The sequence below is a fragment of the Electrophorus electricus genome, chromosome 12 (genome assembly GCF_041902795.1).
Source record: "Electrophorus electricus isolate QZ-2024a chromosome 12, ASM4190279v1, whole genome shotgun sequence".
NCBI classification, from domain to species: domain Eukaryota; kingdom Metazoa; phylum Chordata; class Actinopteri; order Gymnotiformes; family Gymnotidae; genus Electrophorus; species Electrophorus electricus.
In genome coordinates, this window is record NC_137508.1 from 13,868,278 (window position 1) to 13,892,346 (window position 24,069).

At 47.5% G+C, this 24,069-nt stretch overlaps 1 protein-coding gene and 1 long non-coding RNA gene across 3 annotated transcripts in view; one reads left to right on the top strand and one right to left on the bottom strand.

The window, feature by feature from the left end:
- The window catches only part of mcu (mitochondrial calcium uniporter), a 50,592-nt gene that overhangs the window by 7,679 nt on the left and 18,844 nt on the right, over positions 1-24,069 (top strand). The window contains exon 2 of one of the 2 annotated variants that reach the window (XM_027022975.3): positions 12,159-12,269. The exons of the other annotated variant lie outside the window; for it this stretch is intronic. Within the exon in view, the coding sequence (XP_026878776.2) occupies positions 12,159-12,269 (111 nt within the window). The remainder of the gene's footprint in view (positions 1-12,158; positions 12,270-24,069) is intronic. 2 annotated transcript variants of the gene reach the window in all.
- Positions 1,776-14,900, bottom strand: LOC145660230 (uncharacterized). Its single transcript, XR_014126454.1, has 3 exons — positions 14,813-14,900; positions 14,485-14,624; positions 1,776-5,120 (listed from the first exon to the last, which is right to left on the bottom strand). It is a non-coding gene; the product is annotated as an uncharacterized LOC145660230 (long non-coding RNA).

The following is a 24,069-nucleotide window of genomic DNA, read 5'->3' on the forward strand; positions in this document are numbered from 1 at the left end:
CTCCCCGTTTAAATCTGTCAAAGCTTCAAACCCCGTCCATGCCTCTACAGTGGCTTTACTCCGCGGTGGTTCCTACGGTCCGAGGCTCACCTTCACCACCAGCCTAATGCCAACGCACCCGAAGGGTTTCTGTGCCGAACGATGGCTCCCATTTTGGAGGAGGCTTTTAGGCCATCTACAGTGTTGCGTCACGCAGCACTTCTGATGCGAGTTGACAAACGGTGTGAGTGCAGGCAAGCGGCGAGGACCTAGCCACTGTCTTCAGGGCATTGTTTGCGTTGTAATTAGTTGCCAGAACAACCGTCTGAGAGGCTCTGTGTTCATAAGCAAGCACATGGTCCCCAGACCACCCTGACTGGCTCTCAGGCCACTTGCCCTTGTGGTGAAATGTCGTTGTGTGTGGGTTTTTTTTTTGTTTTTTTTAAAAACCTGATTACCCCTCTGCCTGTCTACACAAAAACACTTACATGTGCACACATGCTGAGTGTTTGCAAGTTTTTGCTGTTAAAGTCAAAGCCAGCCTGTCACTGTATTGCCCCGATGGGTGGAGAAGGAAGGTTTGAACTGAAACGGTTAAGAAGCATACCAGCAAGAAACCTGGAATTGTATCTGATTAAATAGAGGCCTTCACTCACCCTCTGTGTTTTCCGCAAGCATTCTGCTAGACCGAGGAACACAAAAGCACCACCAAACAAACACCAACAAAACGGGCGCTTTATAATTCAATATAGAATGTGAACCCTGTACACAGAAGGTGCATGTTATTGTCTGCTTAAGAAAGTAATTACCAGGCAGGAACAGCCCATTACTTCACATGTTGTCTGGTTACAGTGGGGAGAATTCCGACGCTGTGAACGTGTGTGACGGTGTGTGTGTGAGAAAATCAGCAATTGTTTTTTGTTTTTTTTTTTCCCCTCTTCAAGTGTTACACAGATGGAAAGTTAGCAAACCTTCACAACAAGCCTCTGTGTACCTAAATACCTCATGTCCCAACGTGCAATGTATTACACTGGTAGCAGAATGGTAAGAAATGGTAGCCAAAGGATACAAAGAAAGCAGAAGACTTAAAAACCTTCGTCCCCTCCTCTGTTCCAGCCAATGCTCCTGTTAGTCTCTCCTCTAAATGCCATGGCACGCCAACCCAGTGGCGGAAATGACCCACCTGTTTGATCTTCAGCCTTCACATAAAGGGCTTGACAAGCCCCTCCCCCTGGTCACGGAGTTTGGCGCTCATACTGTGTGGCAGAAGTCCAGGAGCCCAGTCTGCGGGCCTCATTACATTGTACAGCTTTTACCTATTAAATAGCAGCATTTTATTTAACCAATCTGGGCAAATGTACTTGCACTATACTTTGTTGTTGAATTTTATTTATCTACTATATTTTTCTACCTGTTGTGTCGTCTCTCCTGTTCTTATTCTGATTGCCGATATCGTCAAATTCCTCGCATGTGGAAACTTACTTGGCCAATGAATGGATCCCCATTCTGACTGAGTCTGACTCTGATTCTGACTCTGCGTGGGCAGGCCTGTGACCCGTTCCACCGGGCCGATCTCGGTCACCTCGGTCTTCTGACCAAGTTGCTTATGCAAACTATGTTGCTCTTGTGATGCTTTGTTCCAGTATCTAGGCCATTCTGCCTCGCAGCCTTCCAGGAGACACTGGCGTCAGCTACGTGGCGTGCTGTCCACATACACTTGGGAGGCAGAGTTGCTGTCATTTGGTGTCGCAGGGGAAGGGTGATGCAACGGCAGCTCTATCATGGGGGGAGCCGTCGGGAGAAACGGAGGTGGCTGCACATTGCAGCGCTCGCTTCTGACACAACCTGGCTCTGTGTGTGTGTGTCTGATCTCCACACACTCACCTTGTATATATTATAACGTTGCCATCTTAATGACTGTAGCTCAGGGTGACAACAAAAAGTGTGTGTGTGTGAGTGTGTGTGTGTGTGTGTGTGTGTGTGTGTGTGTGTGAGAGAGAGAGAGAGAGAGAATTGTGAAATCCGGTCACTGTGCTCATCCTAAATGCAGCACAAATGAAGTTGGTACTGCTTAGGTTCAGGGGCTTGTGATGGAGCGTGCTGCTCAATGATCCGGCTACTTGCTGTTTCATTACCCATCTCTGCAGCCACCCACCTCTGGCCTGCGCATATTTAACATTAGACAAGTGGAGGCAAGTGTTCCATTTAAAAAAAAAAATTTGACCAAATAAATGATAATTATTTATTCATTCAATGGAATAAATGCTTCTCCGTGCACTCTGTGTTCTATAACACTTGCACATAGCAGTGACGCACGCGGACTGGACACTTTCAGGGCCACGACTTGTACATTTCTATTTTAGACAACTGTATCACTATTTATAAGATTATTGGTAATTTTAGGGACTTTATACATTTCAAAATGAAACTTTCCGAACAGGAATTTCAGCAGCCCAGCTTGGAGACCCTGGCGTTCCACACTTAAAGCTGCTCTTACAGAGTGGACTAGCATTTAGTTTCAGCTGTTGGAAAACTACAGAACACTTTTCATCCCCCAAAGAATTATGGAAATGGGCTGTTCTGTTGAAGCCAAGTTTTGACCACAGAGGTCACCAAGGCAAAGCTGTTTTGTAGTGTGTTAGTTCACAGACGTTGGGTGGAAGTTGCAGATTCCAAAGCAAGCCTTTGTCCTTTGTTGCACGTACTTCCCCCCCACGAGCCGCCGAGCCATAGCGACAACCCCTTAGGCCCCGCCTCCAAGTGGCTCTACTGGCTTCCCCCGTAACACAGGGATTTCTTCCTCATTCTTCCTTGCTTCCTCCCTCAATCCTCTTGCAGTCACCGGAATCCCGCCCGCACACGGAATCCTCCCGGCTGTCGGACGAGTAGGTGGTGCTCCCCGTAGCGGCCCAGCCCCCGCTCCGACTGCTGGCTGCGTTTCCGTGGCGGAAGCCCGACAACGCGGAGCCGGCGCGGTGTAGGCTCTCGCACAGGGTTAATAAAGAGTGAGCGCTCTGCCGATCTGCTTTGCTGGGTGGGTCTCGCGAAGAAAGGGCCTGTTTGCTCAGGTTTGTCAGACTAGATATGCAGCCTGGCTGGTAGCCGTCAGAGATAAGAGTTCAAACGTAAACACACACGCTCGCTTCTTTTCAGACACACATTCTAATGCTCACATACTCTCAGCATGTCTGTCACAGAGCTTAATGAGTTTTTTGAAAGAATTAGGCATGCAACACTATAGTTCAGCCCATATACAAGGGATATCGCAGTACATCTGATTGGACTTCTGGTAAACCATGAATAATAAAAAAGAAATGAACAGTAGTTCATATTTCAGGATTTGCAGGGTTTACCATTAAAGCACCCACCTCTTTGTGACCTCTCTAAGGGTCTGTTTACACCTCGCATTAACATGTCTTTCATGAAGGTATCTGGATATACATTGGTCAGATTCCATTTACACTTCTCGTTAGAGTGTGTGACCAGAAGGGACCCGATTTTACTCTCCTGTGTAGAAAGGACCAGCTTGTACATCGTTTCCACTTTACTAAGCGCTAACCTGTTACTCCCAGTGTATTATATGCTGTCAAATACTGGAAGAAACCATTTAAAGCAGGCAGTGCCTCCTCTGCCCTGGTGGGAGGGAAGTGCAGTCATCTCACAGAAATCAGGACTGGTGGGAAACAGCTGGGTCTGGTTTTACTGATACAGAACAGACCCACCTGTTATTCCCTCACCTACGACGCCAAGCTTCTAATTTCATTTGTGAGGGTGTCGTCAGAGGTATTTCCGTTTTTGCGTAATTTTACACGGATATCAAAGACCTGACGAAGACCGGTATTAAATTTTGTCAAGATCCATCTCTAACCGGCTCCAAACACGTTGCGAGTGATCTGAGCACAGTACTTCCTGAGGGTGTTTACCTCTGGCTATTCCCAAGGCCAAGTGAAATAAGAACGCGATCATGTCCTAAGCAAGGTGTAAACGGCTTTGCCGTCATGGTGCGCTTTCTCTTCTTGCACTCATAGGTCTCGTGTGGAAGGCAGGCAGGGCGCACTGGGCATTAACAACGCAGTCCCTTCATGGCGGTGCCGGACCGCAACCAAAAACGCAGTGCGGCGCTCTAGCCTTGCTCTTACCTCCAGAGACTCCGGAGCGCTGGAGGCAGGCACTGCAAAAACCGGCCACCTGACCGTGTCACCCAACCCGGATGACCGCCCTGCTGTCGGGCCTTCGCACGGTTCTAGATATCGTTGCAGAGAAACTACATTTAGCACGCCTGCAGACCCCAGACATGAAAGGCATCCAAGCAGGGCAGGGGAATCGTAAACCACGCTTGTCATGCCCCACTCGTCAAAACCAAGGCACGTTACTGCATGAAAGAGATGCTTCCCGCACCGCTGCCTCTGATTCCTGCAGTGTAGGACATGTTAAACTCAGTGGGGATAGGACTATATAATATGAGAAACCAGTACCATACTGCGATTTATATTCTTGATTACATTCAAACCTCAGTGTTGAGGCCTGTGTGAATGAAAGACTTTTGGTAGGGGGGTATAATATATTATTATTATTATTATTATTATTATTATTATTATTATTATTATTAATATCACAAACAGATTTACAAAGGTTGATGCTCTGCTAATAATTAGGAAACATTATATTGAGCCATATGGTGGGAGTTGGCAGCAGCTCTTCATGTTAAAGCCACTTGTTTTTAAGGCATTTGTAATGAACTGGCGATCTGTAGCCACCGCATGTCCTTGCCCCTCCCTCTCAGTCTCTAACACACACACACACACACACACACACACTCTGGCAAGACTGCAGTTGGTTTGGGAGGGCAGCTGCAAAAGAGAAAAAAAGAACAAAGTTCTGTTTGTGTATCCAGGCGTGTCCGTCAGCACAGTTTCCAGAGCAGCTTCCTCTCGGAAAGACCTGGTCCTGCCCGCGTCCTGCCCGCGTCCTGCCCGCGAGCCAGGACAGCCTGGGCCTGTAGAGAGCAGCAGCGAGAGCTGGATGGAGGAGAGACGGTGGGGAGGGAAGGGGTGGCAGAGCGCGTGGAACGGAGCAGAGCTGATGGCAGAACCGGCGTGCTTGAAGCTCCGCTTCACCAGGGGATCCTGAGGGAATCCCTTCTGCACTGAGAGAGAGAGAGAGAGAGAGGGAGAGAGAGGGAGAGGGAGAGGGAGAGGGAGAGAGAGGGGGAGAGGGAGAGGGAGAGAGAGGGGGAGAGGGAGAGGGAGAGAGAGGGGGAGAGGGAGAGGGAGAGAGAGGGGGAGAGGGAGAGGGAGAGAGAGGGGGAGAGGGAGAGGGAGAGAGAGAGGGAGAGAGAGAGAGAGGGGGAGAGAGGGAGAGAGAGAGGGAGAGAGAGAGGGAGAGGGAGAGAGAGGGAGAGAGAGAGAGGGAGAGAGAGAGGGAGAGAGAGAGAGAGAGAGGGGGGGGGGGGCATGGTGAGGGCAAACGAAACCGTGTTGAAGGTGTGGTTTGAGTGATGGGGCCTGCCCCTCCAAAAAAAAAAAAACCAAACCATCCTGTAACTTAAACAATTTGCAGGCCATCCCAAGCCAGTGGCAGTCCCTCAGATATATTTTTAGCAAGGCTGTAATTGTTCGCTAAGCCTTTTAAAGGGGGAAGCTGGCGCCCTCTCTGCCTTCTTGCCACAGCGCGTGTGGGGAGGCGGCTCTGCCAGTACATCCGACCTCACACCTTCTCGCAGTCGCCATGGAGTTGCTGTGGAAACGCTCAGAGGAAGTCCCTTCGCAGCCGATTCCTCCTCCTCCTCCTCCTCCTCAGTGCGTGGAGGATGGGCACTCGTGATTTTCAGCTTTAATTGGCGAACTGGTTCCGGGCCGAGCTCTTGTTTTTAACGCGCGACCGCGCTGCCTGTGCCTTCTGTGCGTTGAAGTACACTTGGGCCAGTTGCATTTTTCTCACCGACGTTGCGACAGCCGACCCAAACCCACGGATGGAACGACATCAGCGTCATCACCTGCTGTCGCCACCTAACCAAACCTGTGAAATCCAGTTCCACAACTCTTAACCCGGCCCTGCGGCTGGACCTGCTACATAACCTGGTGCAGTCAGAGAGTCAGCCGGGAGTGTCCCAGCGGCGTCGCTTTTCGCTGTAACTTGGAAACCAGAACAATAATCATTTTAACCTGTCCGACTACATTGTATGCGACGGCTTGGCTGCTTGCTCTCTCACGAGCATCGTTTACCGGTCAGAACTTCTCATGCTTTTGGTTGTTCTGTACAAGTGCTTCCACACCCATCGGAGCAGATGCGTAATTCATTCACACCAGGGAACACGGTGACAAACATCTGTTGCTGCGTCCTAACGAAGGTGTTTTTCTACTACAAGTCTGGCTCTGTTGGCTTTAAAGCAACGGTTGATAACTAGAGGCTAATTTCCTGCAGAGTCAAGCTGGTGTCGCACACTAGTAATTACTTTCCTCCCTGCCAGCGGGGCTGGGTAAGCACGCTCATCCCTCAGGTGACCTGTGTGCACTGCTACAGTCCAGCCGCACAACAGCGCCTCTCTGTCCACGGAGACTAATGGTAGTCATGTGAAAAATCAACTCCGAAGACTTATGTAGTTAAGGTTAAACTGGGTATGAAAACATTCAATCATTTTGCTTTCCCATGGGGATTATAAACATAATATAACTTTAGCTACTGCATCCTGGAATGGGTGTTTTTATGGGAGCAAATTTGGAGGTATTGGAATCACAGACTTGCTATAGTGTGAAAAAATAACATTTTTGCAGTAATTTGACTTTGATACCCTCACTTAGGTCTTTCATGATCTTTAATTCCTAATAGTCCAGTCAGCCTTAGACTCAAACTTGGCAATAATAAAAAAAAAAACTCTTAAAAACCAAAGAAATTCAAGGTTTATTGTGCCAGTTTGGAGACACCAGAAATGAGAGAGCCCCTAAAACTGATGACACCAGACTAGCCAAAGGCGTCTGATCTGTCCAGAAAACCACTGATTAACCCTACGAAAGCTGTACAGTTTTTGCTTCTTTAATGCTTCATGTAAACTTTCATAGGAATTTCGTGCTTTTCCCCCCTCCCTTTCCTCTCTTGACCTTTCCTTTCCTGTTGTCCATTTTCTCTGCTTAGTAGCTCCTCTCTCTCTCTCTCTCTCTCTCTCTCTCTCTCTCTCCTCCCCTCTCTGTTTCTCTCTCTCTCCTCCCCTCTCCTTTCCTCAAGAACTCTCACCTCCTAAAAGGCAGCTTGTGTGTACACCCCATTAAGAGTGTGGCGTAACTGCCATTATTTTAAACATGCTGCTTTTCGCACAGCCCGCCCACGCTTGTCTGGTCCGCCGTTTGGAAGGCGAGGAGCGCTAAAATACTATCTGCTGACCACGGAGTGGAACCGGAGCCCTCGTTCAGGCTGCACCAGGCACACACTGTAACGGAGCGGAGGGGCGTGTTGTAGGACGCTCCCTGGGCCAGAGGGGCTATACCTAACACAATCAGCTCAGAGCTCACGCTCCATGTGCACTGGGTTCCTCCTTACTGGGCATTTTTCTTTTAATTCGATCATAGGGTTTTATGGAGATTAGCTACAGTGTGCGCACACACACACACACACACACACTCGCATGTACGCATGCACTAAGAGTTGAATCTGAGCCTGTAGAACATTGTGAATAACATGTTGTGAAATACAAAATCAGACCTGGTCTGGTATGTGAACTCTGATGTCATGTGTGCGTGTGCGCAGGTCTGAACAGGCCATAAAAGAGAAAGGATGAAGGTTGAGGGGAACTAGCTAATTCCTCATTCAGACTGTCTAATCCGTGGTGGAACCAGAACCAGCGTGGTGCCCGCTTGGGTCTCTCTCAGCCCGGCTCGCTCCGCGTCAGCGTTCGGCCGTGGAAGCGGTCGACGTCACCTCGACTTAAAATATCGCTTCCTATAAACGGCGCCGCCTCCCATTCACCTCCTCCCCGTGGGCCGCAGACCCCATCAGACCCCATCAGACCCCATCAGAGGCAGCAGTAGGAAACGCAGGCACCTCACGGTGGCCCAGGGCCTCGTTTCAAGCCTCGTAAAGTCCGTTGGGGTCTCCCGGCGCGATCCCCTCTTTACGGTCGTCCCCCGAGCCTTGATGGCCGGCAGCGGCCCACGATTAGCGGCAGACAGAGGAAGTGCCTTTCATTTAACTGCCCTGAGTGTCGAGGTAAGAGTGCAGTGGCTGTTTCTCTGTCATCTTCTTCCTCCAACACCTTCCCGCTCGCCTTCTCTTTTGGTTGCCTTCTATTTCTGTCTACATCTGTCTCTCTCCTTTCTCTGTCTGTTCTTTCTGTCTCCTCTCTAACTCCTTTCCTGTCGGTTGTTGTGTTTCTCTGTCTACTTCACTCTCATTTTTCTCTCTTTGTCTCCTCTTTGGGTTGCCTTTCTGTCTACTCTCTCTTTTCTTTCTCTCCTGGTCTTCTCTCCCTGCTCCCTGGCACGGCTGCAGGATTGCGGGTGTCTTTATTATGAATGGAGGTGCTTTCCTGCTCAGTCATTCAATGTAGCTGCTCCAGATGCAGCCAGCCTGACGAATTAACCTGATGCCGGGGCTGCAAATTAGTGTTGCACGTTGCACGCGTGTGTGTGTGGGGGGGGGGGGGGTGTTTCTCTGCAACCGAGCTCAGCCAGCTATGATGTGAAACTGTAATGGCTCATACCATTTTACCATTTTGAGGAATCTCCACTCACACACTAGCCAATCAGACGTCGCTCTTGCTCCCTATTGTGTCTACTGTGTCCTTGACTGAGGTGGTTCACCAGCAGTACAGGGAGAACTTGGTGTCTCATTGTGCGTGCGTGTGTGTCTACGCGTGCTACATATTGTTAAAGCTCATCATGACTAATTTACTGGGAACATGCAGGGATTCCCCCGCTTATCTAGTTCTGCAGTGGAGCTCACAACATCTTAACACCAGCTTTCTTCTGCATCCCACTGAGACCAAACCCGAGTATACACACACACACTCTTACGGTTACCCATTATTTTGCATATTGTGAGAGCTTGCTTAATGTGCTGGAAATCTCATCTTTGCTCTGTATAGTATAGAGAGAGAGAGAGAGGATGGATAAATGGCCTTTGCTTCATCTCCCCCTCATCCTTTGGTATTCCCCTGGGTCACTCAGAGGGCTGAGTACAGCTGTGAGCAGGAGCGTTTGAGTGGTGTGTGTGTGTGTGTGTGTGTGTGTGTGTGTGTGTTTCTGCAGTATTTCTGAGTGCTTATTGTGTGTGTGTGTGTGTGTGACGTGCATTAGGGTTTACAGTAGGCATGGGAGAAATGAGAAGAACGTGGTGGTGGCGCAGTGAGAAGCCCGTTCCCATGATGACGTGAGGGCCAGTAAAGGGAAGGCCTGAGAGGACGCAGGGAGCCCATCTTCCCACGCTGCCTTCCAACCGCACACCCCAGGACACGTCGCTTTCCTCCTTAGCCTGCTACACTCTCGAAATGTGAAGCTGCACTCACCCTCATTGTTTCTGCAGCTGTGTGTGTGTGTGTGTGTGTGCGTGCACGTGTTCTCAGAGGAAGCCACACATGCACTTCCCCATACACACATCACACTCGCAAGCTCATGTCGTCTTTTTTTTTTTTTTTTTTTTTTTGCCCTTGATTTGCTGTTGTATTCAGCACTATTCATGCAGACCTGTGCAGACCGAAAATCTGCATGGTAACAGTTGTTTCCACCCCGATTCTCCAGGTGAACCAAGCCGGTCCTTACCCTCCATCACATCACCATCTCAGCCACACGTGCCGCATGCCCTACTAAATACTTTTGGGCTTAGCGGCTACGCATGTTTGCGGCTTCGGTCCACCTGCCGTTCTTGGAACTGCCCATATTTAGCGCTGCTCTACGTGATCCCAGCCCACGCGGTGGGGAGTGGGTCCTATTAACACCCGATTAGCTCGTGAATTAGCGCGGGTGGTCTTCCATTTGCACCGACCGAGTTGGCCGCCTCTTAACGCGTGCTTAACACCTCTTAAAGCGTAAACGCCACAATGGGTCTTAGCTGCATCCCAGAAGCGTGCATCTGCCTGGCAGCTTCGGGTGGGTTTGAGCAGCAAGATTACTGCGGCGTTGGGGGGGAAGGGCGTGGGTGGTGGCGTGGGTCGTTGATGCCTTTTGCCCTCAAAAACATTAGTCAGCGTAGGAGGCAAGGACGCTTGCTTGATTTCCCTTTTTTGGGCATCTAGCGAGAGATAAAGTGCTTTTGCACCTTTTGTCTGCTCCTGTAAGGTCACCGTAAAAAAAAACAAACAAAAAAAACACCGGCAACACGTAGCCTGTCTTCGTGTCGTCTGCGGCGCTCATTGTCAGTCAGAACTGGAAAGTAAGTGCAGCTTCACACGAAGCACCTTTCGGTCGCTGTCGAAACAATTCAAGAGACCAATTCAGGCTGCTTGATTAAAAAAAAAACAAAAAAAAAACGGCTGGTGAGCTGTCGTGAAACCACTGGCCCCGCACGTGGCCCCACTGCCCTGTAGCTCGCGTTCCAGCCGGATGCCGCGTGATTTCAGTTCCTCTGAGGGGTCCCACCCTTCCTCGCGTTGGTTGCCTCTGTGTGAAACGTCCTGCTGCTCTCCGAGGGCGGTGGGACGCTGGTGCTCGCGATTCACGCGGAATGCTGTGTCGGGGCCTGATGCCCGTGCTGAGGCGTGTGCACGCACAGCAGCTGCGATGACGGAGCGGAGGGGCTCTCCCGCCTCAGCTTGCTCCTGGAGACCCCACAGGCGGCTCACAGGAGCCTTACGAGCACCATGGCTCCACACGCATCTCCACCGGGGGCTGTTCAGTGCAATCACCAAGCACGTTTGGCTAACCTCAAGACTTAACAAACAGTAACGACCTCTGCGCTGGCCTAATTGGAGCCTGCTATCAGTGTGCTGGCTACCCACATAGGTCTGCGTGTTCTAGAGCAGTGGCTTCCCAATTTACTATGCTCAATTATTCACCTCGACACACAACAGCTACAGATGGGCGTGTACATGCACACTTGAGCGATGTGTGAATATGCACCTGTTTGTCTGTTTTTAAAAAGACAAATGTTCTGTGGGGCTGATTTGAGGACTAGCTTGCCGTTGCCATGTGAACTGTGGGAACAGCATCCTGTGGGCAAGCCTATAAAATGCTCCGTTATGTTAAATGAGCAGCGTACCGTGCTAGTCGGCACAGGGCACTTCTAATTGGTGCCACTGTCAAGTCTGAGCGGCTGACAGCCGGCTGATGGCCACTGTCCGCCTGCCAGGCTGTCTGGCGTCCCTGGCAACCGGCTTCGCTAGCTACACCTTTACTACTTCTGTCTGGATGCTAATCGGAAGACGATCGCTACATGTGAAAGGCACCACACAAGTGGAAGATCTTTCTCACTTAGTCACGCAGCTGAGAAACCCTTGCCGTGTGACACCCACCCCTGGTGTCTGGGCTTTCTTCACACCCACATCGCTTTCTCTCCACCTCCTCTTTTTTCCTCACTCTCCCTCGTTCTCGCTCTCCGAGGGCAATGGACCAAGCGCCCCGTGCCGCTCCCTCTGGTGTGAAAAGTACACAGGGATGCTTTGTGACACTGACTTATGAGCTCTGTGCCTGCATCGTCTGTGGTGATGCGAGGTTTCCAGTTATTCCAGACCCTGCGTTGCCATGCCATCATAATTCCCTCCCTCCCTCCCTCCCTCCCTCCCCACAACGCACACCTCCGCATTCTGTGCCTCTGTATATGCCGCTCTCGTTCTCATATGATCTGTGAGTACCAGTGTATTTTAAGAGAATTAATTGATTGTACTTAATTGACAATGAGTCTAATTGTTGCTAATGAAGGCTGTGATGGGGAACGGCTGTGGTAGGTAATTGGTGTAGTTAGACACAGAGGAGAAATGTGTTCTCTGGAACATGTGTGCTTGGGTGATATTTTTGGATCTACCCATAGAGCTAAAACTTCTAGGTTAGAAGTTAGCAGGTTAGGAAGCTTTTTTTGAAATTAAACGTAAATATTTTGCAAATTTTGCAAAACAAAAATTTTTCTGTTTATTTATTTATTTATTTATTTATTTATTTTTAGATGGAATTGTATTGGCCCCGTGCAAAACTGTGCTGTTACAGTGTCTTTTTCCATGACTTCGCTCTGATGTGGTGATTTGGCCTCCTGTTCTGTAGGAGGTGCTGTCGGGGCCATTTGCCCACCAGAGTGTGAGAAGAGGACATTCCCTGCGGTCTGCCGGCAGGGCAGCACTCTTCAGCCAGCCCAGCGCCTCACTACCTCCCCAGGTTAGCACCTTTAGAACATGTCACACAGCGTAACACACTGTATGGTCAGAAATGACTGTTTTACTCCTCTACTACAGACAGTACTGTGTGGCCATGTTTTTAAGTTGCAGTGTCTATATTAGAGATGTCAAACTCAGTTTAGATAAAAGGCCACATTGCACTCAGTCCAACTTCAAGTGGGCCAGACCAAAAAGTGGTTAAGTGAAAATCAGTATCGTACCTCTGCTCTTAAGTGTGTTAATTTCTCATCATTTATCCAGAACATATACAGTTTAAATGCACAAATTAAAATATAGATCGCACACATAACAGATGAACAGACTGCAACTCATTACCAACCAGAAACCTGTTTTGTCAAGTGGTTTTGTTTAGAAACAAAATGGTTGCCCTGAGAGGTTTTCTTTCTTTTTGTTTTTTTTTTGTTTTTTTTGCATTGCTGGAATGTTATAAGCAAACAGATACATATATTCCACATATATTTCTTTGCTGTATGGGTGCACTGACATTAAAAAACTAAATTTGCTACAAGTAAACTAAAGCTACCGTGCATTGCATTGATGTCACAAGATTAGTAACTTTTCCCATGATTGCAGTTTATCTACTTAGATTTTTTTTTCGATTTGAAACTTCACTTCTTCTCAATCCAGTTTCTATTTATTTATTTGTTTCATTTGTGCATTAGCAAGCAAAATTGTATGTCTGACAGCCCAGCTGTTTTCCTGATGACAAAACGCCCTGCCATTCTGATGCAAGTGCTAATCTAAGCATATCTGAAAATCCAACACTTTTCTGAAACCACATCTTATCTTGCTATTTAGTACACTATTTTGGGAGTCTGCCAATGTGATGTCATGTCTGAAAGCATATACTGAAGAATATCCATTGTGGATTCAAACTGAAATCCCATACTGCATTGCAGCAGCCCTAGATAGTGTCCACACAATGTACCCTAGTGACAGTTTCATTATAATGCACTATATTGCTTAAAACAATTAATACACTATCACGAATGTAGCTAATATAGCTTCGCTGTATGGAGCAGACTCGGAAGATTCATGTACTTAGCATTTAAAATAAATTGTTCAATACTCAAGCAGTGAATTGAGGTCATAGGCACATCCCTAACACTAAATAACCTTTCACTAGGTGTTTTGAAACTATGGTTTGGACTCCGAATCCACATAGAAATTTCACTGCTATGATCTGCCTAATGGTTCATAATAAAAAAAAGTGCTTGGCTGGATGAATTAGATTAGCATGCACACACACTAAAGACCACTGCATGGGGGCCATGGGACTATAATTTTGACTCACCGCGTCGGATTAGGACTTTACCCAAGGCTGCAGACGGAGCATGTTTGTTGTGCATTTGAGGTGTTTTTATCTCATAGTCCTATGTATATCTCACCATAGACACCCCTAGGATGTTGAGCTCGATCAAATGTTTGACAATTAGGCCTTTTTCTCAGTGTAATCAATTGTTTTCAAGCTTGCACCAAACATTTTGGGGAAAATTAAATTGTGTTATTTCTGACCAATATTTCGACCAATTCTGACCAATTTATATAGTTTCTTCTTAGGAGCATATTCATGGTCTATGTAGCATCTCAAATTATAAATGAACCAAATTAAAACTGCAGCAAATGGAAAACCTTTTCTTACATGAAAACAATCAGATAGATTCATGCTGTTGCTGCTACATTTTTTTAAAGCAGCACTAGAAAGCAGCTGTTACGTCTATGGTCATAAACAGTGAAAACAGCTTTGGAAAGCAATAAAAGAAAGTCTTGAGAATCCAGTTAAAACCTTGACAGCGTTATTAATATATGCCAGCAAATGCAGTTTTTTCCAATTTGTAAAGTTGGGCCGTCTGTTTTGCATTTATTGCAGTTGCTAGATTAGCAAGTTGTTCCGAAGGAGCAGAGTAGGGCAGAACCATCCCTGGTGACCACAGCATTCGACACACCTCATCTCACCCTCTCTCTTACTGTAAACCCGGCACATCTGTGCTGCGGGGGCCGTTCCTCCCCCGATCAAGCCAAGCGTCGCGCTCCTCCCGCCTCCCGGGAGCCGTTGCGACCGCGAGCTTCCTGTATGCTCTGTTTGTTTAGGACTTCGCTGTTTGGGGACAGTGGCCATGGCAACTGGCGACAGCGCTGCCAGCCCTTCCCTGAATGCGACACCCCCGCAGAAACGGAGTGAGTCCACCGCTTACCTCCCCTCCCCGGAGCAGCCGGGCGCAGCGTCGCAGACGTGTGGCGCCCCGTGAACGACCCCGAGGTTAAGTGTGCGCGGCGCTTGTCGCACCGCTCGCTGAGCGTTCAGGCCGGATCCAGAGCTGAAACGGATCCAGAACTGAAAACAATTACAAGGAGACACAAACAGATTCCGTTCTTACCAAACATGCTTGCGAGCGCTTCACTGTTTGCGTGCACTTGGGTGTGTGGTGGGGATGGTGGTAGTATTGGTAGTAACAGCAGTAGTAGTGGTAGTAGCACTCGTGGTGTTGGTAGTTGTGGTGGTGGTAGAAGTGGAAATATCACCTTTCCTGGCGTATTTCCTACCCTCAGGGAGCGCGAGAGTTCATTATCATAATGCTCGGAGCAGCAGACGGCAGCGGCCAGGGGAGGACCCCCCCCCCCCCCCCCCCTTCTCGTTTCCTTCCCGCAGTCCTGCGAGTGAACGTTTGACATCTCGCGTGTGATGGAGTGAAATGATGGAGTGTGTGGAATGCCGTGGAGTAGAGCTCTGTAGCCATTAGAATACGCCCACAGAACAGACCGCGCGCGCGTGCGTGCGTGCGTGTGTGTGTGGTAGGGGGGTAGCTGTCAGGGAGGAGGGGCCAGGTGTCGAGTTTCAGGAACAAGGAGAAAAAAGGGAGAACTGAAGAGAAAAATAAAGGCCGCTTTTCTCCAAGCTTTGTCTGCTCTCTCCCCACCGTTTGAAAAGGCTGCAGAGACCCTGTGTGGCCCTTTGGATGTGGCTTCTCTATTCTTTCTTTTTTAAGTTGTGCTAGGGCAAAAGTTGACTTCAGCTGAACAGCCTCAATTCCTTAGTTACATAGTGCTGTTCTACGCGCTGTGTCTGTCACTCTTCTTTTCTGTTATGGTTCGACTGTATTATTCATAAATTCCACCATCTGGTGCCACTTCCGAGCCTGGCTCCTGTCAGGGTTCGCGTCTGCTGGGGGGGTTAAGACCTCGCCTCTTTCACTGAGGGGTTTCTTCCTGGGTTTCCCATAAAAATGCTTTGGGACAATATCTGTTGCAAAAATTGCTGCCCAAATGAAATGGACTCGAATAAGTCTGTGCGCCCCCACTTCAGGAAGCATTAGTCTAAACATGTCTCATCCGGCAGTTAATGTGTCGTGAGCGAACTGTGCACACAAATGATCTCAATCTTTTATTCAGTTTGGCTGCGCTTCGAAATCTGCGTGCTTCTCTATCTCCTGCCTACAGCCAGACGGTACCCTTCACCCCCATCTATCCCCCCATCCCTCTCTCTCTGCACCCCCCCCCCCACCCCCCCCCCGCGCGCAATGCTGTAGCGAGAGGCCAGATTCCGCATCGATCGTCAGGAGCGGCAGCTCTTTGCCTGTCCTGTGCTGACAGGCTATCGCTCTAGCCTAAGAGAGGGAGGCAAACACCGTATTCACACAGGGCCAGGATATGATTTTTACACACACACACAGACACACAGAAAGAAAGAAGGAATTACCTATGTAACATATACGATGAGAAAACGGATACGTTAGAGACTGCCGTGGCACGTACCACCGGCCCTGGATCTTACCCACATGTTCCACCACTTAGTTGCTGTTTGGAGTAATTCCAGCATTTGAAAAGCGGAAGGCGGACGTTCACCACATGGGCCACGCTGGTATCTGCAGTGCACGGTGATGCGTGGTGTCTGCTGCATCACACAGCCTTGTGGCCCTTGTGGCCCTTGTGGCCCCGTCCCCTTCACTTTATGGGCTCCACTCAGCACCTCATCATGCGGTATACTCTCCATTTCCACTGACTGACTGTAAATTGGGGTTGGAAAGAAAAGTGTACACACATGCACGCATGCACACAATTTCTCGCGTGCGTGCGTGCTTGTGTGTGCGTGTGTGTGCGTGCTACTTTTACTCTGTGAGTTTGCAGCACCATATATAGTGTGATCCTAAATCATCTAAGGCAGCGCTGCAACATTCTTTTGCCTTATTTGCACTGGGCTGAGAGAAGCTTCCTGGTCTGGGAGAAGCTTCCATCGTTTTTACTCTGTCCTTGGAAAAAGATGCCCCTTCACCAGACACACACACACACACACACACACACACACACACACACACACACACACACACGTTCAGTAACAGGAGATTAACGACTTTCCCTCTCACTTGGTTTGACTTCTCTATCACACACCAGGAGGGAGTTTGGTATTAGGTGTGTGTGTGTGTGTGTGGATGTGTGTGTTTGTGTATGTGCACGCGTGCATGTCCAGCATATCAGTCAGAATTCTCAATAATTTGACCCCACCGCCTGAGACCAATATACACATGGACACTAAAGCGAGATGAAATGACCACGTCTTCCACTGTGCTGTGGCTCTTTGGGGTCACGTCCCTGTACCCCAAGTCCAAACCCAGATGCCCAGAGCGAGATGTGGGCATTCTCTCCTCACCCCAGCCCAGAGTCGCCGGTTTGGTGTCACGCTGGAACCTTTCCCTATTTTGAAAAACACTGTGCCACTGTTATGACACAATTAGGTTAAAATACCAAAAGAAAGAGCCAATCCAATCCCCCCTGGTATTTTCTCCAGGGGTTTCTATTAGATTAGTAGAATGCATGTCACATGGAAATCCACACTGTGTGTATTAGGCCTAAACTCTAGACTTCTCAGGCAGTGTGTCTGTGTGTGTGTCTGTGTGTGTGTGTACACGTGTATACATGCAAGTGTCCTTGATTGACTATGTAATCTTGATCATGTAAACAGGAAATGCACGGCACTCTACACATTCAAGCATTATCCTGCACACCTGTGACATGGCAAAATCAATAATGGCTTAAAGAAAGCAGGCTACAGCTCCCAACGCACAGTTTAATCTTCTATGCTAACATTCCTTATCCTCAGATGAAGGGCCCTTCACTGTAGCTGCAAGGAGCACGCAGTACTTGATCAGCTTTTTAAAATGCATTTATTCCACGTTTCTATACGCGTGAGAGTGCCCCGGTTATGCCCGTAGCAAGCATCAGTGACAAAGCTGCAGAAGATGCCAGGGTGGGTCCTCAGTGCTCAGTTCGGGTGTGACCAATGAGTTTGTATCTATCAAGGGCAGCTGGAGTGCAGGAGGGTCCCGCTGCAGGCACAGGTGGCCAGGCAGGCTAGGCCTCCCTGGATTTCAGTGGTATTCAGTGGCCCGATCAGCCCATCGCTTGTTAATCATTACCACAGCACTGGCCTGGGTAGCACTCATGCTGCAGAGAGGCTGCCATATGCAAACGAGTCCTCTAACCAATCACAGTATTGCAGCAACGGTCCTGACCAATCGCCGACATTCCAGATGAGCGTTTTTGTGGGTGTTCTGATGAATCACGGTATTAGTATTAATCATGGCATTAGAAGAATTTTGTTTGCGCAGCCGATGAAGCATCCGAACCGTCCTGTTTGTCTGGAAACCTTGTGCACTGCACTGCAGCTCTGAACATCTGTCCATCCATCTGTCCGTCCCTCTTCTTTAAAACATTTTAGTACTTTCAGTCATATCGTGCAGCTTTAGTGACTGTGGTAACGTTAAAGCCCCACGGGAACCGGGAGGTCCCGCGACAGCCCTCGTGCTTCCCGCCTTCGGCCTACTAACTTGGTCCCACTTTGTGTGTGGAAGTCAAGGGTTTCACACCGAGGCACCTCCACACCGCGCCTCTGGGGAAAGGTGGAAAGAAGGAGCGGGCGAAGGAAAGCAGGGAGAGAGGGAACTGGGGAATCGAGACGGCTCCCAGCAAATTGAAGGCGGTTGAGATCACAGAATGAGAGGAATACTAAGACCTCTGCTGGATCATGAGAGAGCGCACGCGTGTGTGTGTGTGCCCGTGTGTAGGCTGGGGGAATACACGTGAGCCAGAAGGAACTGCCCTTGTGACCCATTCGTCTTTGTTCATGCTCTTAATGAGGAGGTGGACATGGTGCCCCACAGAAGATCCTCTGCTCAGCTCAGAGCAGCCTGAAGACCTTCTTCTTGTGTACGGCCCTCAGCAGTCTGCCTCCACTCATCCACATGTATGCCACGCAGTCTCAGTGAATAGAATTTCCATCTTGCCGTAAACCTGCAAATCTCCCTGGTTCCGGTGTCTCGGTCGCGAGGCAGCTAACTGAATGAAGTCCTCCTTTCATCTGGAAGCAGACTCACCCTGGAAGGAGATCCTCATCAACGCCGTCAGGTGCTCTGCAGTTCGGAGGCAGCCCTGGCGGAATGACTGCGCAGTGCACGCCCACCCTTTAGCACGCCCGCGGACCCTCAAGATGAGGGAGGTCAATGCCTCCTGCAGATGCACAGCACGCTCGCGCGCATGTGTGCACGCACAGACACACACACACACACGCACGCGCCTCGCTGAGCATACAAAACTGGGCGTGACTGCAGTCCAAACAGTACATTTATGCCCATATGGGAACACAACAGTCTAAGACGCGGTGCATTTTGTATATTTTGCAGCCAGGGAGAGCCGTAGAAGTGGTGCAGCTGTGCAAAGAGCACCGAAGATAGGCAGCCTCCGTGGGCAACATGGGTGGGTGCTGGGGTGTGGGGGATTGGTGGGCTTGAACAGAGGCCATTTGCTCCTTTTGAGAAAAGACTATTTCAAAGATGTGAGGAAAGTCTCTTTCTTTGCTTCTGCGTGACTTGTCAGTCCATTGATCTCCTCTGAAGCGAAGCCTCAGACAGAATCGTTTGATTAATTAAAGTTTGTGCTCCAGTCCTCTGGGGCCCCCATCTAGCCTATGTGCACTTGCCAGCCACTTTCTTATACCAGTTTTACCCGAATGACTAGTGTTTAGCCCGTGTTTTTGACATGTTTGATTATTTTTGTACTGTATAGGTGACTCAGGTTGGAGGCAGTTACCAGCAGCGTCGGTCACTGTTGCGCTTTAAATGGGCATCTGCCCTCGGCATCAAAAGGGATATGGCGGTCGATATGTAGGTCACTGAAAGGGGATGTGAGCTTAGTTTACTACTAGTTCAATATAGAAAAGATGACTTGGCTTTTCATTTTCTGGCATTTCTGCTTGTCTTTATTTTAGTCCTGACATGGATTAACCCTGGGCCAGAACTACACTATAGAACTGAATCCCTGAACCGAATCAAACAGAATCTTCTTGCACCATTTACAGCATTTAGCTGATGCTTATTATTCAAAGCAACTAACAATTATAACGGACTACAATTAACTATATTTTAATAATATAATAATAATTCAATATAGCTCACTAATGAGCAAGATTATTATAAATATTTTTTTTTTGCTTGTGTTACTGGTTACACCAGACGTTAAAAGTACAGGTTTTGGGGGAATGGGGTTGGGCTTCTGAGGGAAGGCTATTCATGTCTCAAAACGTGTCTCCCTGTACGCGTGTCAGGGTTGCTAGGTTACCTGGTCCAGAACGCAACCGTAGGAAAGACAGGGCTCTGCACTAGCACCCAGGCAGGGGCGCATACTTCGCTTACCTGTCCTCTATTTCTCCTTGCACTGTCCTCTTCAAATGTAGACCCACTTCAAAAGGCACGCGAAGGCCCCGTGCACTTCGGAGGCACTTTGATCATTAATCCTGCACTTACTAATCTACACATATACTTATTAAAAAATTTTCTAAACGTCTCCTGTTACTTGTTTGTATGTTCCTTCTGTTTATTTGCTCTGACAAAGAACTAGTGTAATGATATCCTTAGACTGCAGCATGAAGCACTACCATAAAAATTATTTCCAAGGAGACACAACATTCAAGTGCAGCTTGTTCTGGACATTTAATAAATGCTATCAATGTAAATGCAGACATGAGTATTTAAATCTCAGCCCTTGAGGTTCAGGTACAACATGTAAAACATATCAAATTAGTACGCCATTTAGAATTTTTGCCAATTTATTCCACATGCGAGATATTGATTATATAAATGTATATAAAATACATATAATATAATAGACATGTATATATATTTTTTGTGTGTGTATATACACACACAACAACAACAAAAATAACAATGATAATAAATATTATTATTGTTGTTGTTGTTGTTGCTGTAATTATTTTATTCATGTTAATTATGTTTGTATAATTGTTTGTTTTACGAATGCCATTGAAAGAGTGTTCATTTAGGATCTGAGTCCACCCCTGCCCAAGCCAATTTAGACTCTTCAGTGCTGGGCGTTCTGCTTCAAGTGTCATATATTTTGCCATGGTGACTCTACTTCCCAGACAAGCATGTCTCTTTCTACATTGTGAAATGTTGCATGGAGTTCCTGCATCCTCCTGCATCTTTTCCTGCATGCAGTTCCTGCGTCCTTGCAGCCATGGTGAATTGGTCACTATTACAGCTGTTGATCATGGATTCAGCCTAATCCAGCCTCTTTTTGGATTGGTGCCACTCTGTGCCAGATTAGTCACTCTGCAGCCACTCAGGAAAATGGCAAGCAGCATTTCTGCCATGCCAAAGCGTGCCCGCATCACGGCCTGATGCCGTATCTCTGCAATCGTGCTATGACCACAAAACTGGACCCCAACCTCTTTTTTATGATAATGTCTTGAATTCCATTTTAGGTTTGTATTAATCTAGCCCTAGATAAATAGGATGTTACACAACTCCCATTTGCTTAATAAAAACTAGCCATTGTGTTTAGACTGATGTTTTACAGTGATGAGTAACAAACAAAGTGCATTTAAACTAAACTAAATTACAGTGCATTACACATATTGATATTTCAAGGAGGAAAGGCTGGTTTTAACAGTAAGTTGTTTTGTAACTCTGACGTGGTGAGTTGGTCAGAGTATCTGCAGGCATCTGTAACTAGGCACAGTTACAAGTTGCACCAGGCCAGCTGGCATGCGTGATTAGCTGAAACACTACCGCACGTGCAAACCCGAGTCACTGAATTGAAGACAAACGGGCAAGTATCTACTCACCCTCATTACTCTTTTGTGGGTTGTGACTGTTTAATCACCGTGTCTCTCTTCCACTGTGCTTGGAAAAAAAAATGCATCACAAGTTTCTGCCAAGAGAGGGAAAGAAAGAATGTTTGCTTAGCTTGAGACTTTGTGAATCTTTTATTTACAAATTGTCATCGTGCTAATTGGAAACCATATTAGGGAAACCTTTGTTTCAGTCTAGACAAGGCATGATCATGATTGATCATGAGTGTGCAGTTGATCTTGTTGCACAAACCATGAAAGTTGAACATTGAGAAAATACACATGCAGGTGCATGTTTTAATGTCAGTAACGTTGTGTGAGCTGTGAGTGGGATGTTGCATTATCTGGGTTTGGGGAATTGCAAATCTATAGCCTGCCACACACTTCCAAGAATTGGCCAATTGGAGCGCCTCCTCCGAACAACATAGCCACAGGGAGTTATGGCATCTGCTATAGCACTCCTTGTGTGTGTACACGCACATGGTGTTTAGCTTCACGTACATCAAAATGAGGGATGAATTTTAATTGCTTGCTGCTTTTCCACTTGACTACCATTCGGGGTTTGTGCAGCGAATGATCACCTGTCTTTCTGCTGTAGTAAATTTCCAAAGAGTGTGAGTGAATCATAGAGCTCTGACGCAGTGTTGTTCTAACACTGCAGTTACAATGAGTGTTTTAACGGAGGTGCCACAGTGGTGTACCACAAGCCTACTTTTAAGTAAAAGGTGCACGTTGATCTAGCAAACAATTTTCCGTTATTCTACGTTTTACAGATGTGGCATTTAAAAAATATGCAATTAACTGCGGTAAGCCTCATTGGCAAAATTGCCTTAAACACAGTAATACTTTGTAAGATTCCAATGACTAAAAGTTTTAAATACCCAGGGAATGTATTTTGAAGTGAAAGAGTTTGTATGATGCTAAACTGGTATGAATTATCCAGGAAGTTATAAATATAAAACATAAATATGATAGAACACTACTCAAATTGGTGGATCTGTTGTAGCTAAGAACAACATATGGACCCCCATTTTACATTGGAATGGGAGAAATTTTGCTAGAGTCACTTACTAGAGTTTGGATTGGATTGGTATTCATAGAACACACTTTGCATATGTAAATTGTTTGCCCAGAAGAGCAACATTAACCTCATTAGAAAGAAAACACAGACTTGGGTTCCCTGGGCCTTTAATTACACTGTATGTGGAATTAGTTTGAGATTTAGAATTGGAGTTTGAGCACTTAAGCGTGACTTACATGAAACCAGGTGAAATAAATCAATGATTAAACATCCAAGACCATTAGTATATTATAACAAATTCCAGTAAAATAGTCAGTTCTTTTTTTTTTTTTTCTCCCCTCGGTGTGACAAGACATACATATATCTCCATATTTTCCTAAACCTGGAGACCACAGCATTTAGCTGTATTATGCAGCACCCTCAGACTGGGAGGGGCCAGAGCTGTTGTACAGCATGAAGAGGTGTTGCAGCGCGCCATGCGAGCGGTGCAGGTGTTACAGTGCTTCACCGATTGGACTAGAGGTTTTGTCGCAGGAAGCAAGTCACTAAAGACTGCGGGAGAGATGCGCAGGTGTGTGTGTGTAAAGAGTGAGGTTTCCCTGCAGTGCCATAAGGTCAGACAGGGCACAGGGTTGCAGCTTGTGTGATCTGCAGTCTAATGAACACGTGAATCAGTGAGCAAAGCCATCTGTCTCTATACGCAATCAAGCAGTATCAAACCGAGCAGTCAGCAGGCTGCCTCATGTACTCACACGTGAAATGCAGAGAAATAGCACATGCAGCGTCATACCGAGAAACAGGACATACTGCATGTTCTGTTTCTTGGTATGATACTGCATCATGCACAGAAATGGCACATGCAGGGTCATACAGAATGTAGTACTTTGAAAGTGCCAGAGAGCTAAGTCTGCAGAAGTCATTAGAAAAGTGAGAAATGTCAATTCTGTGACCTATAAATCTGACGTGCCAGCTGACTGGAATACTGGAACACACTGAAGACTCCCATGTGCAATCACACCAATGGCCAAGTTCATTTCGACCTGAGACAGGTGCATCATTTTATATGGAAAGGACATTTCATGGTGCTTTTTAGGATTTTTGAACTCTGACTAGAAATTTTAGCTGCTGTTTGATTCAGTCTAGAGTGATTAGTGTAAATATATGTGAAATTGACAGCAGTGAGTGCCTGCGTGTGCTCCTCTGTGCAATTAAGAATTGGGCTTGATCAATAATGCACGGCATCGTCTTTGCAAGGCCAGGTGAAGAGCCACTCTGCGCGGAGAAAGCAGCTGCCGGCTTGGTGCCTAGTAAAAAAAATGCACTGGGTGAGGAAGCAGGCATTACATGAGCTTGCTTAGTCATTTGATCTCGTAGATGAAGAAAGCTGGGGAGGAGAATCCAGCTCTAATCACTCTTGGCAGCCTTGGAAAGAATAAAGGATTATGCCCAGCACAGGCCGACGGTGGGACGCAGCGAGGCAGGAGGGGCCGGCATTAAAGGAAAATGACGACATCATTTCTGCAAGTCACTGAGTTTTGGAACAGTGTTTATTTTTGGTGAAATGTCTTCCTTTATACATAGACTACAACACAAAAAAACTTGATCTCCCACAGGCGTTGG